Consider the following 19,905-nt stretch of genomic DNA (forward strand, 5'->3'; position numbering starts at 1 on the left):
AGTTGCCGGTCCTTAACGCTTAGAGGTCTACATCACCCGGTTAGCTGGCGAAGGCCCAGGAAGCTGGATTCAACAGTCGTACTGGTATAAATCCTCGCAGACTTAGAAGAAGCAGCTTTCTTTTGGCCACCCTTGTAATACCGTTTCTTTTTTCCTTTTTTCGAATAGGCGTACATACAGCACAGATTCCTGTAACGTTTGTTTACATTCAGTTTAAAGCTAGTAGGATGTGGCGGGTGTCCATATTACGTAGAAGGTGTTACCAGGCTCTGTTATGCCCTTTGCGATTTTGTGCCTACTGTGCCTACTAGTAGCACCACGCAGAACGCTCGGTGGAGGTAGTAGCCAAGCAAAGGTACGAGCTTTCAGCGAACTAGTTCCTGGTGCAAGCAATACTAGATGTCCTCACCTTCTCCAACATTGATCCGGAATTTTGTTCCAAATAGACGAATGGAGATGTAATACTAACAACTCAATATTCCATTCTCCGTTTCCCATTTCCTCGAATCCCTAATGATATTAATATTAGTTATCTCCATGAGAGTACACATCCAGAACTCGCTTGGAATTTCTGGAGTTGAGGAAATCTGCTGCAGAAATCGAATGGTTGCATCTCGTAACAGTTTGTGACTGGAAATACCTAATTTCCTGGTAGTTCCAACCACTCTACCGAGTTCCAGGATCCAGGTAGGACACGATTAGGCAAATTCAAATCGAAGAAATCAGAGGCAAACTTTTGCCAACCGACATAAAAGTGAATGACCATTCGGGACCGGGAACCTGTGATTTTTGGGTTCTAGCTTTACAATCATTTAAGGGGGTCCGCGACTTCCACTACCACTATTACTTTTCAGAAGGCACTGGTGCTGTTTTCTAAAAGAATTTTAGAAATCAACATCAACAGTCTATCTTTCTGTTGAAACCAAAAACTTGGCGAATACGTTTTCTGATCATTTGCTAACGTTCCATTCTTGTTAAGACTCACGGATTGATTCGAAAATCGCTCCTTCAGACAAAAAGACCCCGGGGGAGTACGAAGACAAGGCTTTATTTCTGTCGCCCGTTGAAAAGATGAAGATCAGTGTGATGAGTAAAAGCGAAGCACTTGGAAAGATGCCCACCAAACTGGCAATTACACGCCAAAGGTGCGATACAAGCGAGAAGGGCTAAGGAAACCTTTTGCGAGGGGGCGAACCGCACCACAATAAAAAAAAAAAGAATACATGGTGCGAACATAAGAAAACCAAAAAAGAAAAAAGAAAATAGGCAGTAATCCCTTCGGGGAAGCGGCAGGATTTGTCGGCATCTTCCGCAATGACAAATGGACGAGCGGAAAAGAAAGAAAAGGTTTCCCCGGGTGGAGAAAAATGCGACAGGTTGGGGTGGACTTTCTGCTAATCTGATCGCAATAGGCGGCGGTTTGTTTTCACGTGTACTTTTAAAGTATGCAAAACTGGAGAGCAAGACAAAAAATGATTTAATAAAAAAACGAGACTCCGGGAGTTTACTCAGGTGGATTACGAGATTCTATTTGTTCTTTGGCACCTTCCCGTTCGGGATGGCGGAGGTGGATAGGTTCCGGGTGGCAGCATTCTGATACTTTTCGTTACTTATAAGTTCTCTTCCGAGGGTGGAAAGAGCCTCACTTTCCGAAAACGGTTCGCTGGTTTGATCGAATTTGGCTTAGGATTTGAAGCATAATTCGAAAAGAAGCGCCGGAATCATTTAGTCTGATTTGTTTAATAAGAAAAGAGAGAAACAACGAGAAAGTTGTAAAGTTCATTTTCACCTCTACCGATAAGCCCTCACGCGTCACCAAGTTTCGTAAATCATACACTAAAGAGTATTAGTAGAGTCTTACATAAAAAACAAGATTATTTACGAGAAGCTAACGAAGCGCAAAAGGTGCGAAAGGCTAGATGGGGTTTTTCATTGCAAAAGCGAAACATAAAAAATAAACTGCTCCGACATGCACGCCCCGTTGGGTGTTGGAAACCGGTACTAAGCAGGATTGTTCCCTCCCCCATCACTCCCTTTGCCCCTTTGCCGCCCGCCAGGCAAAGGTGAAAGGAATTAGCGAGCGAGAGGGTCGTTTACAAAAATAAGAAAAAAAAGGTCGCACCAACCGTCATTCTCGGCTCGTTTGACGCGTCGCGAACTCGGTTTTATTCTAATTACAATTAATCTCCCGAGAGAAACCAAACCCCACGCTTTCCCTCCGCCGACGGGGGGTGGAAAATTTGTCGCCGCCGGATCGCCGGAAAAAATGAGCTGTTAGCTGCCACCTTCGGGCCCTAGATCAAAGGCATGCCGGGAATTAGGGAAGCGCAAAATGAGAAATAGAAAATAAAATGCAAAACGCAAGTAAATGACTTCAAATGACTGGAAGCAGAAAAAAAAACTGGCTAAGACGTAGTTCAAACAAATCAATTCGAGTGTGAAAGGAAGGAGTAGAGTTGGCGCAGGAGTCCTTTTTTTCAAACTTTAGACTGTTTTTTTCCTCCATCCCTTTGCAGATTTTTTTTTGAGCAAGCGTCAGGTCCAAGTCCACAAAAATTACTTCCACCAAAAAAAAAACAAGGCAAAGATGCAACCGGAAACGTTGCTGGCGTCAAATAAAAGGTCTCAACTTCTCGGCCTATTCGAATTGTACTGTTTATTCGTTTGGTTCGGGTTTTTATTTTTTCGTCCTTCTTATTGCCAACTATCCTTTTACTTTTCTTTATTCTACCTTTCCAAAGATCCATCCTAGTCTGCCCGAAGGATTATCTCCGGCCGCCCGCTACCCAACGAAACCGACCAGCGAAAAGTGAACAATAATGTGATTAATTACTCCGGACTGCGTGTAAAGCCGGGCGAGCAGAAAAAAGGCGCACGGGAAGGTAATTGCATAATGCCGGCATCGAGATGAAAAAGAGCACAAACCAAGAACGATACAAGCCAGAAATGTTTTCGAGGAGAGTGGAAAAAAGAAATCGAAGCTGTAAGAAGCGAAGAAAAAACCCGAATTGACATTAATTATTAAATATAATTTCGTTTTCAATTCGCCAACAGACGTGCGCTTCCTGTTTCGAATTTTTTTGTTTTATTTTTGCTCCTTTTTGTAAGAAAGGTCCGTCTTCGATTCGCGACCCTTCGAGTGTTCAGCAAGCGTGCGGCTGTCTTGGGAGTTGTATCCCTTTTTTTTAAACATTCAACTCTTTTTTTCATACTGACTACTAGATGGAAAACATGTTTCCCCATGGTTTATTGTCAAAAGACTTACAACGTAGATTAGCAGCGAAATTGAAGTGGACAGAAACAGACGTGCGTTCGGCTTAACTTCTTACAATGGGTAAGCCAGGAAAGGCCAGGCCAGCGTGTGTATTATTTTAAAAGCATAGCTGTACGACGAACAACATAATTCGCAAGCCCTCTCGAACGCGGAACGAATGCGCAAAGCAAACGAAATGGTCCTTAACGACCAATAAAACCGATCAATCGGTTCCCGTGAAGCTTCCCACGAGGATTGCCTTCGGCCAGGTACGCACGCACCGGATGCGGGCGTGAGGAACGTGACAAATTTGCGCTTAATGGCCGGGCTTCCGGTGCCGGCGATTGACCAGTGGCCGCTAATGGATGTTTGGTTTGTGATTTGTCCAACATCGCCAGCGACGAGCGTCGCACGCTCGACGGCCCGGAATCTTAACCGATCGATTTACCGGACCATTAAGGCCCCCCGGAGGAGGACCGTTTCCGAATTTTCACACTCTCCCACAGCAACTGCCCTTCGTCGGTCGGAGTGGGTTTTCTTTTGGGACCGTTTGTTGTTTGCTGACAGGCTTTAAGGTTTCCCCTCCGACGGCGACGCAGAGGATAAGGTCGGCCGGAGTATTAACGGTGTAATTTCCGGCGTTCAAGGAACACGAGTGGCAAAAGTAAATAATTTCAAAATTACAAAAACAGGAGGACAGATGCCAACAGCATGATAACCTCGTAAAGAACATTATTTGTAAATGTAGCAAAAGAAATTGATTTCAGTTGAACCGTAAAAGTAGCTATTTAGACTTTTCAGCGTGTATTTCTACATTTTTATGTTACTTAAACCTTCTAAAACCCTGCTTTCATTAAACATATTTCTAACATATCAGCGTTATCAGTTTATTGTAACGGGAAATTGAACAATGCTTTTATATCGGGTACCATTAACTCTTGCAACATTGTTACTGCATTTTTATTTTACTTACAGTTCCTAAGGTCTTGCTTCAGCTCATAATGTTTCTAAAGTATCAACACTAACAGTTCATTCTAATGAACAACAGAATATTGTGTTTATAGGTTGTCATTAACGCTTACAACAGGTTGAATACATTTTTATTTTACTTAGAGTTTTAAACCCCAGCTGTACTTAAAAATAAATATCTAGCACTTGAACATAAACAGATCATTGTTATGCACAATCGAATATTGGTTTCTTGTTGGGTTTAGTTAACGCTTCCAGCAGTATTAATAGACTTTTTCACTTAATGTTTGAAAACCCTGCTTCATGGAATACTGTTTAACTCATCAATATTAACAGTTCATTCTAATGCACAATCAAATATTGGTTTCTTATAGGATATGATTATCACTTGCAACAGTTAGTTCCTGAAAGGAACGCCGTTCCTTTTCTATCGAATTGTTCTCTGTCCCTCTTCCCATCGATTGGCAAGTTTCTTTTGTTTTCATTTTTATATTTTATTTCAGCGTTATGGAAAACTGTTGCCGCAAAGCGGAAATAAAAAAAACACACCCTCGCAGTCGCGCGATGCACTTCGATACTTCAAAAGGGAAAACCCGCGACACCGGCGGAAGCCAGCGTAAACTTTGGATTCGGAAGCGGATGGAGCCGCTACTGCAAAACTGTTGCAGTAGGGAAGATAAGGAGTGAAGCGACGGCGAGGAGACATTGAGACCAGTCAATCTGGTAAAAGCATCAAAGCATGGAAAATAAACAATCAACTTCCATTTTCATCCTTCCCGGCTGAACGGTGGCTGGGATTATTTGTTCGTGTGTGTGTGTGTGTTTCTTTTCTTTTTCATAAAATCCTTCTCGCACCACCTTATAGTTGTCGCTCAGTGTGTCATTATGAATGTTGCCCCGAACCGGCAAATCTTTCCCTTTTCTTCGGGCGCTTTTCCGTTGCCGGCGAAACAAGGAAAGGGATGAACCGAGATCAAAGGGCCAATACATCGGGCAAGGTGGAAGTGGGGGAGGTGAAATGTGGTAGAAAGCATGTTTGCACAATTGCATCTCCATCGGCAAACAGGATCCGTCCCTTTATTAGTCGGCGAAGGTGGTTGTCGACCATATTTTCCGCGACGTTTCGCAAACCGCGGGTGCGGGTTTTGCCATTTTTTTCCTGGGAGTTTTTAGCTGCCATACATTGTTTCGAAACTCCGGAACTTAATTTCTTTTTGGTAATGATGCACAACCCAAAAATAAACTTCCTTCCGCGGCCTGTTGCTGCACGACGCTTCGCCGATGGAAAATTATAATTGTTGGAAACAGCTAGAAAAGAAGAAAGAAAAAAAATATAAAAAAAAAAACACAGGAATCAAGAATAGATCCTTGCTCTACTATCGGAGCTATATGGAGAGAGTGAAAAACGTACCGTTCAAAGAAGATCAAAGCGATTTTCCACCGCGACCAACTCTCCAGATGCAACGGAAGATGGTGGTAAGATCCAGGCGGAAAAGTGTTTGCTCATTGTTAGCCGTTGGGGATGCTTTTTGCTCCCCCTCCTCCCTCCACCCTCAGTGTGGTGCTGCTTGGGGACGTCCTTTCCGATGCGACACAAAGGACGGATCTTCCTTCCCGGCGGAAGACGTTCCCTGGAGTGCCGACGCCGTGCACCGGGGCTTCCACCGGGGGATTCGTAATTAAAAAATGACGACAAGCAAAAACCTGTGGTTATCACCTCGTCAAGGTACGGATTCTGCGATGCGCACGGTTCGGCAAACCACCTTCGGTTGTGTGATTTTTCTTTTTCGCTTCCGTCCGTGACATGTGCCCTAAAATGGGAAACGAAAAAAAAAGAAAAATTGAGGTTAGAACGGGGTTTTTGTGTGTTTTTTTTTTCTTCAGTCCAAAATGTCATTCGCGAACGACTTCACTCAAAAACTCATCAACGGTGATGGCAATCGGCATCGGATGGGGTCCATTAGGAATAATCGGGCGAGTTTTCACCACCCGGGGCTGGAAAATCGGGGCCCTTGGGTGGGGTTGGTTTCCATTTGTTTACGTTCAAATGCTCGCGCAAAGCTCGACCCGGCTCAAGCCCCAACCACCACCGCCCGGGCAGGGACCCGGGGGTTAAGGGCGGCCTTTCTCACAATAAACCACTTGCGACCGCAAGGAAAGATGCGAACGGGTCGGGAAACAGGAAGTGGAAGCGAGTGCACGTGACCGAGCCGCGGTCGTATTTATTTGAGTAAATTTACGCTAATGAAAACGCCATCGAACTGCGGAGTGTCCCGGTTCCGGTTCGATGTTTCGCCGTGATTCATCCACCCCCACCCCTTGTGTGGTGGAGGTGACGCAGGTTTTCCACACTGGGAATCCGGTAAACATCGTTCGACAGCGCGCGGATCGAAACCGAACACGTGACACGTGCTGTTGGACGTTTCGGACGCACCGTGCGGCGTGGGCGCGTCCGCGAGTTGTTGTGGCCATTGTTTTGCCGCGTACCGTGCAGCCTATTGTGTTGCTTGGTCTCCCACCCTTCGACCGGGGAGGGGGTTTGGTTGAGGTCGGGGTTGGGCAACCTCATGACACAGCACTTGGCCGTACCGACGCTTCCCGTCTGTAGCTCAAAGTAAATCAAACCCGTGCACGGAACGAGCAGGAGTCGCTAATAAAGGACCATTTAATGGATCGGGATGGCCATGGAGGATACTCAACTAATACGAAACGGTGAAAAGTTCGTGCAAACCGTGTTTGTTGCGCATTGTGAAGACGCGTCAATCACCCTAAACACAAATAAACAAAGAATTTGCACAAACAACCTTAAAATGTTTTAATATACCTTCGTTGAGGTATTCAAAGTTCTAGGACAGAATTGAAAAACTTGAAAAAACTTAAATTTAAGTACTTCAGTACTTTTAAAAATTTGCGTTTTTTAAATTGTTTACGAAAATTTGTTTAATGTGCCGTAGCATGAGTTTTCAAAATTCCTACAGTAGTATAACCGAATTTATATAGTTTCAAATACAATAATCGATCGTTTTCTATGCCAAATGTGCAGTAAAGTAGGGTATCTTGGTAGTATATAAGGATCCTTGTTCCTTTCAACCGTGTTAACGAAATTACGAAGAGGTACATCAAGCAACCAAAAAACGTAAACGAAACAGCAGCCGTTAACAGAACACAAAAATCATCAAATGGTGTATTCAAAGTATTCCGGCAAAGTCCTAAAGCAAAGTATTCTACTGTTAATAAACATGTTGGACTAAACACACATCGCGAAGAAGTAGGTATTTGTTCCTTAATGAATACAGGTATTTCTGTAAATCAAAGTAAACCGATTGGAAAACCTTAAAATAATAATACAGTTAGAGACAGATACAGAGAGGCTCCTGCAAATCAAACCATCCCACTGTTGAATAAATTGCATAACTACTATAAGTGGTTTCAAATAGGATAGGACACTGTCATATTTGAACAAAATTTTCTTTTTCCCTGCCAGCTTCTGATGAAAACTTGCCTCCTCCACCTTTCGATGGAAACATGACGAACATGCTAAATCAAAACAAACTATAAAAATAGGATCGAGTTAAACCTTGAGGTACATATTTTCTAGTTTTAACTTTCTCTCTGTCACTTAATCAACTTGTCTGCTCGATATTCTCGTATAAAACTGTGTGCTCAAATATAAAAGATGTATTTTCGGTAGTATCGTGTTTCGATTTTTTGTTGTTCTTTTCTTTTCGAATGAGAACAGTAACGTTACACAGCTGAACTAATAGAAAAAGTACTCCTTATGTTACATGTTTCTGGTCATTAATTAAAGAAACCAGGCCCCTAAAACTGAAGCCGATAAAAAAAAAATTACCCGTCGTCAAAATCGTCTCCATAAAATCCGTTATAACAAATTCAATTTGATCCACTTTTTTAAATTTATACGTACACAGAAAAAAGTCACAATCTCTAACAAAATAATTAAAGAAAGTGCTCTTAAAAATCTCGGAGTTACAAACAATCAGAGAGTTTGATTGCCGTTTTGGTATTTTATGGCAATAGAAAAGATGCCAGGAAATAGATCTGTGAACAGTTTTCAAATAGTTGCCCTCAATGGAAGGCAAGAAATCGATATGGGTTACATAGTGCCACACCTTTCCTTTCAAACAGTTTAACACCTCGCTAGGGTAAAGTGCTTTCCATCACAATATGCCCGAGTTAAAGGAACTACACGTTTACCAGAGAAATAAGAAGCCAAGGTTACCGAAGAAGGATCCTGCCGTCGTCCATCGAAACCGTGCCAGCTTCTCGCTGGATCAGCCGAGCTGCCGGACCTTATATTGTTTACGCCCGGCCGCAACGGTTGGTGGACGAATTGCTGCCCGAGCTGGCAGTCAGGATTTACGGCCATCGCGATAAGGTCCGATGCTGGTAATATGCACGTGTGAACCGTGCACAAAACCGTACGCCTCAAAGCTCGTAATTCACGGATTAGACCCGAGAACAGGCCTCCCGAGACGACCGGCGACCGATGCACGTCCCGGTCCCTTTCCCCGCACTGCACTGGCGCCCGCGACTCGAGTGTCCCGAAAGCCCGAACCGGAGACGTCTTAATGCGTCAAACAAATAATTAAGGATTAAATTAATGCATCTTTTACGACCGTTTATAACCGAGACATAATCAAAATCCAAACAGCCATACATCAACACCCTCCAAGTGTGTGCTATAGCGCGTTCGTAGCTCGTGTGTGTGTTTGTGTCCGAGTGGCCGCATTTTTCCGACCATGGTCCGGTTCTGGCTAGGGGGGAGGGGGAGCAGTCCGTCCGGCGAGTGGTTTTATGTTGTGTTTTCTGCACCCTCCTCCATTCTGCTACCGCACGTAATACAATAACGCAATATAATAACACTTTCCGGAATGGTTTTTAAAGGAAAAACCTCGCCGTTCGAAGATTTCCCGCCCGCCCACACCGTCCGACCACGGGCCGGTGGAAAATATTTATTTTCCTTCACACATTATTTTGATTACGTTTGCCGGGACGTTTGTCGACCGGGTGTGGGTTTGGGAGTGAGTTAGACATTCCTAACTATGCCAGTGGGTGGGGAGGGGGATTAGGAAGTGTCTTGTTGTTTTTTCTTTTCATTTTTCTGCGTTTCCTCCAATGTTTTCTCCTTGCGGGCCTTTTTATCGTGTATCTATTTTCTGTCCGTTTCTATTTCCTCTTTTCTCACTAGGGATGGGGAGCGGGTGGGAGGTGTTATGGTGCGTATGTTGACGATCGCGTGTCCAGAAGCGCATTAATAAACAGTTGCTCCTGTGCAACGTCAGGAACGAAGGAGTCCGGCCCAATAAAGGACGGTCCATCCTCTGGACGGAGTTTTAATCACCGTTTTCCACACCATTCACGCACATATTGATAAACTTCGTTCTTTTTTTTGGTTGCCTATTCCATTCCATTTTATAGACCTTCCATCACCACCACCGCCCCATCCACCTGCGTATTTCACGCCTCCCGTTTTATGGCTATGTCCGTGCGTTTTTGGTGGAAAAAAATGTGTCCTTGCGAGCGCCTAAGTAAGACATCACACCCCGGCGAGGAGGGAGGAAGGAAACCGGTCGAAAACACGCACACGGCGGCAGGAGGTGTGGGTGTCCTTTTTGTTGATCAATGCCAAACCGAACGCCGTGGACTCGTATGTATATGTCGGGATTATTACTTTTCGAAGCACGGAATGTTGAGGTCGTAAAAACCGGAACCCGATGGAAAAACTGGGGCAGGAAACACGATTGCACAGTGATGACATGTGGATGTGTGCATATATTGTGCTGGAAAGGACGGAAACAAATAGGAGCAAATGGGTGGGAGGAAGTCGAGCAATCCCGGACGATGATGTATGTGTAGGATGTTGCGCCGGCTGGAGGGCTGGAGAAGAAAGCGGGGCCGGGTCGCCGGATGTCGGAGCATAAGGCGTCCGAAGAACGGTAGCCTCATAAAGCGCATTCGGTACGGCGTTTGGAAGAGCCGGCGTGAATCGCCGATCGGGTTCCCTGTTTTTTTTACGACCACCACACAAGTTGCGCCCCACGTGTGACTTGCACCCGGTGGGCGGTGAAGGGTGTGATGCCAAGGGACGTCGCCACCGGAAGGTGATAATAAGTCCTGGCAATAATCTGACTGTCGGCGACGGGGTTTGTGCACATCGTAATGTGGCGCCGCGGTTCGTGCTCCGAGCGCATTCCGCACGCTCCATGTGTGTATGTGCGGGAAACACGGGGACAGGCTATGGGGGGACGCTATGAGATTTTCCATTCCATCACGCGGCTCGTAAACACCCCCTAATGCTCGAGGGGCATGGCATCATGGGCGGGAAAAAGTGGCCTAAAATAAAAGTTTCTGCATCAGCGGTGTGTCACATTTAAAATAATTTAACTGGCTTACCGAATCGAGGCCATAAAACAAACCAAACATAGTAACCGTATAATAATACGGACCGACCATAATAACGTAATCCGTTGTACGAGCGAGGGAAATCGATTTTGCCAACGACTGAATTTTATTTCCTTCATGTATTCAAATCTTCCTATCGCCCTGCTTGCAGATAAGGTCCATTGTCGTTCGCGAGGGTTCATCGATAGAAACCGAAGTGTAGAGATGACTCAACTAGTTGTTCCCCTGTGGGATTAAAATATAGGAAAAATGTTTAATCACTTGGTGCCCCTTCTGATTTTCACCTGCATTCAAATTACTCACCAATTTCTTTTTGTGTAGGAAAACCTACCGTCCTCATCAGGAGGAAATCACAATTAAAAGCAATCAGTTCTTTTCTTTCCGTTACATCATACCGGATCGATGGATCATGTTGCGGGAAGGAGAACGTACCCATCTGGATTCTCGGTTTTGGCAAACCTCGAACTGGGAAACAAAAGTTGCCCCGTCACGCGCTTGGCAACGGATTTGTCGGTGATCGAATTTGCGTTCCCATTCAGCATCATTCCAACTCCCGACAGCAACCGACTCCAGGAGCCTGTTTCCATTTTTTTTCCTAAAAAGAAACGAAACCGTTAAATTAAAATATAAAATAAAATACCCTTGCGCGGCACCGCATGCCAATAAAGGGCGGAAAGGTGTTGGGAAAATTTATGTGTTATTCATGCTCACCTAATCGTACCGCAGTGATGCAGATGACACACACTCCTTTCCCTTTCCCTCACCACCGGAAGCGGGGCATGGAGAGTGAACCACGAAACACCGGGTAATTTATCAATCGTAACACGCCATCGCATGTTGCGTTCGAAAGGCGGCACCTAAACTGTCACAGGTGAGTTTTTCCACACCAGCGGCGTGTGTATATTTTTCGTCCATTTATGTTTGTGTTGCTTCGTCCTGGAGATGAATTAGAGCAACCTGCAAGCGCGAGCGGAGTGCCGGAAAAACATTTATAGCTCATCGAACGATCGGATTGGGTGATAAATAAGCAACATATATCCACAACGCCGTACAGTACACTTCACTGCGTCGCCCAGGTGATATGGAAATGTATTAAATTCCGCCAACAATAACCATCGTCATCGGATCGAAATGAAAATCCGCGGGGCAGAAATTGGAAAATAAAAACTCCACCGTGCCGACAGCGAAGGGAGCGATTTAACGGCATCCGTATGATATCCGATCGTCCCTTGTGGGTGGTAAACACGAGGACTGTAAAACGAACTTAAACTGGGTGAATGGTGGGCTATTTGTAACGATTTTCATTATCTTCGTTTTTATAGAAAAACACCCAATGGTTAATGGCCAGCAGTTGCGGGATGGTTTTAAGTCCCTGAAACTCCTCTGCAGGTAGTCAAATAAAGAGTGGTAAATTTCCACCAACCGATGCATCCAAGTTTTCACGATGACTGTGCGAAAACAACCTGTGAGGATATGTATATTGATGCATCGGAATATAGACGGATGTTCATGCATCGACCAGGAAAGGTGAAGCCGAGAAAGCAGACCGAAACAATCGGCGGTTGATTGGTCGTCTCGAGGAAGGGGGATGGAGGGTTTCTCCAGGACCCGGTGTAGGCTGATTTTCTCATTTAACCGCCCGTGGGTTTGTCTCTGATTGCAGGCGCACAAATTAATTCGCACGCATTCAAGAAATCACGCTCGACTGCGCGTCCACGCAACGGTTGAGCGGGAATTGGCTGTGAGCCCTGGAAACCCGTCCCGAGGACACGGTGGTTTTCACGGCCGATTGATTAGCATCCCGTTTACCTTGGGGACGTAGCGCAAAAACACCCCGCCCTGGAACGGGAGAGCGAAAGGGAACGAGCTAATTTACCGACAAATCAAGCGATAAATTCACTCCACGATTGCACTCGACAATTTCTCCGCCGGTTTCGCCCGGAGGATTCGACAATGCGAAGCGCGCGGGGCTTGCCGGATGAATTTGCTAAGCCAAATATTTTCCTACCAAACAACTCCGGGTCGCTCGTCCGCCTTGGTCGGGCGAACTTTCCAGCGGAAACTTTTTCTTCTGAGTCAACAAGCCACCGGCACTGAGCTGTCATCGCAACACATTACACGCCGCTTTACGCCCGGCTGATGATTCCCTGTTCGGCCCCCTGAGGGCAGGGAGGAAAACGGCAGGACGGGGTTGCAGTCAGCGGATCTCCTGCCAGGGGCAACGCATGGGTTTGAAGGGATCAAACAAACCGAGCGAGCGAAGGATGATGTAAAGAAAAATCCCGAAAGAAAAGCATCACAGTCGGGAAGAATAGAAACGAGAAAGGAAGGAGAAACATAGGCCGTCCAGGGAAGCCAAGATGACACACAAACTTTTCACGGGAATCTGCATGCGGTGCCACTTGACCCAGCAACAATACGCCTCGGGGCGCCTTAGGGCTCGATTTTGCCGGATGTTGATAATATGTTAATTGATCACGCACCACTTGTGGAATGAAACGCAGGGTTCATGAATTGAAACGATCACCCAAACAAATGAAGCCCGCGCTGCAAATATTGCTATAAACAGCTCATTTGTTTCACAACCTAAAAGTAATTCTAACACAATTATTAAATTCCATAAAGAGCTATTATGTAATAAGATGAATGAATGATGAAGAACTATTTAGCATCTTCCACAAATAAATCAAATGTAAAATGAATGCTGACTTTACAACGTGATATGCAAGTTTAATAATAAACAAAACAATGTTATTTAAACAACAAATAGAAACCCGAAACACCAGTGTTATCCATGAAAAGAATATTTATGTTGAACGGTTTATAACTATTATTCCCATTATGTATTGAAAAGGATGTACTGTATAGTATCAATATATCACAGCCAATTTGTTAGATTAACAGATAGAAACGAGATGCTTGATTTCTGGTTGTTATGTTTCCTAACAAGAAAAGTGCTAGTAAGTTGTAAAAAGGTTATAATATCTTTTCAAACTATTCTGTGAATACAAAAAACTTCATCTATCAAGCATTTTTATAAAACCTCGTTAGAAACACTGGAACACAGGTTAACAAGTACATAACAAAGTTTACCGTGGTTGACTGCCGAACCATTCCTGATAGAGATAGAGCAAATTAATTGAAACTGTCCTTGCCTCAACTGCTCATCACCGCCCGCTGTACAGCCCATCGCTCAGCAGGCTTGTGTTTGTTTGGGTGTTCCAGGCGTTGTCATCGTTCTTAAGCAACCCGTAGACGTTGCGAACTTGTACGCGCGAACAATTTGACAACCAGGCATTGCCTATGTTAAGGAAAGGAAAGGAAGATATAAGAGGAAATCTTCCTTTCCTTTCCTTAACATAGGCAATGCCAGGTTGTCAAATTGTTCGCGCGTACAAGTTCGCAACGTCTACGGGTTGCTTTATACTCGCCCGGGGATGTGCCCTTTACTCGTCGATGACACTACTTTACCGGCGATCTCATCGAGCCCTTTGTTTAAACAATGTTACCGAATTATCTGTTGCTGCGTCACGGTTCCGTTGTTCCCGCCCGTCGGTAGCAGTCGTCCTCTTCTTGGGGGCGTTTGCCAGTTGCAGTTTGCTAATCCTGCTCATGACAGGCGCGACGACGCATGATTTTTTAACCCCGTTCGGTACCGCCAGCAGATTGTTGCGTTCTTTGTTTCCAGTTTTGTTTGTGCACTTTAATCAAGGTTGTTTAAGCGACGAAGAGCAACAAGCAAAGCTTGCCACTTTCTGGCGAGAACGATTTCGCGTACCATCTGCGTGCAACGGTGGGGTCGAATAAATAACGTTCAATCAACGACGGTCCGAACGCATTAACGCAAGTTAACCGCAAATGTCCGGCGCCATGTAACAGTTGTGATGAACTACCGGAAGCATCAAACAGGCAAATCGCGACAGGTGCGGGGCAAAGAAAAGTGAAGAAATAACACCAAATCAATTCCTTCGGCCTTCCGGGAGGGGGACACACTTCTCGGCAAGCGAGAGAACCGGACCAACGACCCGCTGTAAGCACGTGCACACGACGCCGGAAAAACTGGTTGCCATTTCCTCTCTGCCCGCCTGTTGACGCGGGGTGTTAGATGCTGGCGCGTTTGTTGTAATTTTTCTTTTTCCCCCTTTTTGCCCTCTTTCCCCCGTCCGCGTTGGTTTGCCGGCCACGGGTTTGTTGTTACATTTATGTACTGCCACAGCAGCCGTAAATCATTATTACTGCAGTTCTCCGATTACGGGCACCACTCGGACACCGTTGCCGCTGCACATTGCCAATAATAACCGAGGCCCCATGGACCAACCGGTCAGCGTCCGACCGGCTTCGGGCAGTTCGATCACCATAAAAATTAGATTAATAAACATAATCATAATGTACGGCTACGACGGGACCGCGCATCTGCGCGCCGGACCTCCGATGGTGGGTTTGCGGTTACGGCGTGTTGCTGGAAGGAAGTGGTCCATGGTCGGGCGAAGGGTCCAGCCCGGAAAACACACACATGCGGGTGGTATGTTGCATCGGTTACATAATTCATTCCCGAGCTGTCACTCGTTCGCCCATTCAAGACTCGGCTGAAGATGGATAGTAATGGCCGGTGGAACTGCTACGGACTGCTTATGCTTTTTTGTGCTCGCTGCTCTATCCTCTAGGTTCTGCATACTGTTTGTTTTTCTTTCAGGCGACATTTATGACAATTATTCTCTTTTAGTCAGGGCGGAATATGCCGTGCGTGTGTTTCACAGTGTATTTTTAGCTGAAAAACACAATGTAGAAAATTAAAAGCTATCATTAAATGTCTACAAGAATTTGAGAAAAAAAATTTAACATTTGTATACTGGTAATAATCAATGACATGTTGTGTAAAATAAGTAAACATCTACACGGTATACAGAGGTGGAAAGTCTAAGGGGGCATCAGGAAGGAAATCGCAATATCATGTGGTAACTATTCACATTTTATAAAAAAGATCCTGAACTTATTTACAATATAATAGATATGATTAAAGAGATGACTGAAGCGAAGTAAAAAAAGATTAGCTCATACTATACAATTTTTAATCCAGCTCGGAGTCAGATTTCGAGGCCATAGTAAAGAGCATGATTCAAATAGAAAGGTACTACATGATGGATCTATAAGGTTTTAGTTATAAAAGTATACAAAAACCACATCTATTAATTTAATTTCTAGGACAAAATAGAACAATTTTCTTATTTTCAGTTTTAAAAAATTCCTATGTTGAAATACGTACAGTATATAAATTTAAAATTGATAGAGATGCTAAAAATATTTATATTAACGCTTTCGTTTGGTGGGTTTTTGTTTTCTTCAATGGAGCAGTTTAACATTTAATCAGTTTGACATAGAACACGAATTTCCAAATAGCATAAATACTGGCGTAATCATTCGCCAATTTGCTGAAAAAAACTCTAGAAGAAAATTGATTTAAGCAAATAATAAAGTCAAATAAAAACCCATTAAGTAATGATGTCATTAATTTGGAGTTCTTGCTGGTGATGGTACAACATGTTTGAATAAATCCGCGTCCATGGGACTAGCAAACAAAGAAACATATAGGGTAATGTAACGTTCTGGAGGGCCTTATCCCACCGCTTGGAACGGATTGATCAGCCTCTGGTCACATATTCGGAAAAGTTTAAACATTTTTGTTGACAACATTCAAGCGGTGATGCTTACCCCTTGCGTTGGCATCTTGTATCCTTCAATTTGCTCTATCAGAAGCTGAATAATGCTATCACCAGCTATGTTCCACATGTGCTTCTCATTCCAGCTCTTCTTCGGGACATGGCAACCGTATCCCGGAACACCTGGTTTCGCTCTACATTCCCAATCGCGTCCATAATCCGCATAATAGTTGACCCGCGATAGGGACCGGGTGGGTGATCTTTCCATCCATCCACCGGTTTGGAAGCCCCACCGAGAGTCCATCATCATTCTCCGGTGCTCTGTATTACTCTGTCCTGCGCGCACCACGGGTGGTTTGTACCGGAGGAGCGTGATCCCGATGAGCTGTAAGGCAACAAACAAAAAAAAAAATGGATGAGTATGTATCACAGAAGCGGGCAGCACAAGCACATCAGCATCATCAGGGGGTGGTTTTAAAGGATGACGTATATTTGTATCATTAGACAATATCAGCTTTTCAGCGAGCCATTATTAAGCCGACCCATTACCAGGGCGCAACCCGGTCAAAAACACCACCAAAAAAGGAAAAAAAAACCACCACGCCATGTCTGATGGGTCGCGGCATCTCCTGCTCGTTGTCAGCATTATCAAATTGCACGAAGTTAATTTTTCCCCCTTCTGCCAGTAATGGGTGTCATTTTTTTCAGCCTCTTCTCCGTCTCGTTACGAGCTGTTATTTTTTTCTGTGTTCTGTGTTGTGTGTAATTTTTTTCCAAGTGTTCCGTATCCTTGTTGCTTTTCAGTTGCGTGTTTTTTGTCGTTGCTCCGCGTAGGGGTGCCGGTTTACTTACCGGGGGTAGTACGGGCGGGCTGTCGCTATGGACGTTTTGAGTGCATTTAAGCGATTTTAGATATTGAGTTTTATTGCTTTCCTACGACACCCCGAACCGGCGAAACGGGGTGGAACTATGTACACCGGCTGCACAGCACTAGGAAGCTTGATGTAATTAAGATATCGTTTTTTTCACGTCCATCTAATCCCTGCACTACGGTGACACATTTTTTGTTTTCATTGTTCGTCAAACTATACGAATCATAGCAGTTTTTTTTACTTTCCATTTAGTCAGTCCCTTTCTTCCTGGTTTCGAAGGTTTGGGTCGAGTGATAACATAAAATGAACCACAGGAGCACAGCAAAGAGCAACAACTGCAATGAGAAAAGAGGAAAAAATGTCACTCGCAAGTCCCACCGTATCCGACAGTCCCTGGCCTTACCGTACCCGGTGCATCCGGGAGGGTTCTGCGCGGCATCGGGCAAAAAATATGGTTCGCGTTCGTCCGGGGACCAAGGGCCAAGGGGTGCTGCTGGCTGTTTTCAAAACAATCGACCCCGGGGAGGCAAAGGATTAATGGATTTTTATTGTGATCAAATGGCACGTTAATTTATCAACGTCCTTAGCCGGGAACTCACCGTTCCCCCCGCGGGTTAGCGACATCCCGCTGATTATCCTGTAGATGTGATTATTTCCACCGGGCCTGCTTACGGGTCCGCCGCTGCCATCCTCTGCTTCGGTTTAACCATTTTCCATGGGTCGTTTTGTGTGCCATACTTTTACCACCACCCTATTGCTTCCGCGTTTGTTTCGAGACGTACATATTTCACGTACTTCGCTAAAATACCGCATTCGACGCATTTCGCCACACTTTCGAGCCGTCAGCAGGAGCGCCCCACTTGGCAGACATTGGTCAGAACCGAAACCACTTTGGCACTACGCAATTGGAACCACGGCTACCTGTATAAACTCCCAGTGGGAGGCGAACTTGGTGGCGTTTATGTCTGCACTGCTCCGGGTTTGTTCAGCATTGCACTTGAATCATCCGATGACCATAAATTTTTGTTCACCGTAATTTTCTTGACGACTTGGTAACTTCGCTTATCGTTCGACGGACTGTTCACAAAATTCTTTGCCTGGAATTCACTTTTCGCTGGACACTCATTCGAAATAACGGAACCTGCACAACACCAACCGCGAAATGACATAAACATCAATTGTCAAAATCCCATCTAGTTAGCTTCGATCGAAAGTTCGTGACGTGTCAGTTGGAGTTGGAGCGTCTAGTGTGAAACCTCGGTGTTACGATTGAACTTGTTCTGTGTCCGAATACCGGCGTTCCCGGTTTTGCATTCGATCAAAATGATATTTGATACCATCCATGCTTTGCTAGGTTTGATTATATTTTGCATTTATTTCCTGCATTGGTGCGTGCGACTTTTTCAACGGCTTGGTCGAAAGGTGGCGGCGGTGAAGCGTCAAACGAAGTCTGGAGCGAAATAGCGATGTAAGTAGTAACCAATTGACCAATGAACCAAGTTATAGTTAAAAATTTCTTCCGAGAAATAGCAAGCGGGCAGCTGTTTTTACAAGATTGCTAACAATCACGATTTTCCTATTAGTTTGCAAGCGGTTTCCCGTTCGTTATTGTTCCGGTTTAGCATGCGTAAAAAGTGTACATTTGTAGAGTTTCGTTGTGCGTGCCAAACAAGATGGCGTCGGTGAAGCGTCAGTCGTAGTTGGAGCATCATTGGCGAAACAGCACATAACTTTGCACTACAAATCCTGTTATAAATCGGTACGATATCCGTCTATTCTCATTTCTCTGATATGTAGTTTTCCTGTAGTTGCTTTTTGAATTACCTTGCAAAAAATAGAATTTCCTACTTTTTCCAGTGAAGTCTGGCTGCCTTGCCAGTGTCGATTTTCAGTTCAGTTTGCAAATGGTTCTAGTGCGTGCTGCGTTCCTCCTGGGGTTAATATTCATCCAAATGTCTAAAAACGTGCCATTGTCGTGAAAAGTGTACTTTTGTAGCGAGTCGTTGTGCGGGCGTGAGTTTCTATGTCTTATAGTACTTAGAATGATGAGATTTAGCAAACCAATTTGTAGCTCCCGGGCGTATTTGTAAAAATCCCATCTAGTAAGCATCGGTAACAAGATGGCGTCGGTAAAGCGTCAGGCGTAGATGAAACATCAATTGCGAAACTGCATTCTAATAGCCTTTATCATACTGGTCACCAGTAGCGATATGGCACCATTATCTCTGGATTGAAAATTATTGGTTGGTTTTTTTAATTCACCTTCTTAGTGAATGCTTCCTACTTTTTCCAGTGATGTCTGGCTCCCTTGCCAGTGCCGATTTTCTTCGCCTCATCAGTTTGCAAGTGGTTCTAGTGCGTGGTGTGTTCCTCCTGGGGTTAATATTCATCTAAAAGTCTAAAAACGCCTTGAATGAAAGTACCAGTGTCGTGAAAAGTGTGCTTTTGTAGCGAGTCGTTGTGCGGGCGTGAGTTTCTATGTCTTATAGTACTTAGAATGATGAGATTTAGCAAACCAATTTGTAGCTCGCGGGCGTATTTGTAAAAATCCCATCTAGTAAGCATCGGTAACAAGATGGCGTCGTTAAAGCGTCAGGCGTAGATGAAACATCAATTGCGAAACTGCATTCGAATAGCCTTTATCACACTGGTCACCAGTAGCTATGGCGCTATTATCTCTGGATTGAAAATTATTGGTTGGTTTTTTTAATGCACCTTCTGAGTGAATGCC

At 44.6% G+C, this 19,905-nt stretch overlaps 1 protein-coding gene across 1 annotated transcript in view; it reads right to left on the reverse strand.

The window, feature by feature from the left end:
- Positions 1 to 15,289: 15,289 nt before the first annotated feature.
- Positions 15,290 to 19,905, reverse strand: part of LOC131269577 (uncharacterized) — a 79,233-nt gene continuing 74,617 nt past the window's right edge. The window contains exons 2-3 of the mRNA XM_058272023.1: positions 16,355 to 16,687; positions 15,290 to 15,413 (exon numbers count right to left, since the gene is read on the reverse strand). Of these exons, the coding sequence (XP_058128006.1) occupies positions 15,369 to 15,413; positions 16,355 to 16,612 (303 nt within the window). The 5' untranslated portion in view covers positions 16,613 to 16,687 and the 3' untranslated portion in view covers positions 15,290 to 15,368. The remainder of the gene's footprint in view (positions 15,414 to 16,354; positions 16,688 to 19,905) is intronic.

Source organism: Anopheles coustani, chromosome X (genome assembly GCF_943734705.1).
Source record: "Anopheles coustani chromosome X, idAnoCousDA_361_x.2, whole genome shotgun sequence".
NCBI lineage: Eukaryota > Metazoa > Arthropoda > Insecta > Diptera > Culicidae > Anopheles > Anopheles coustani.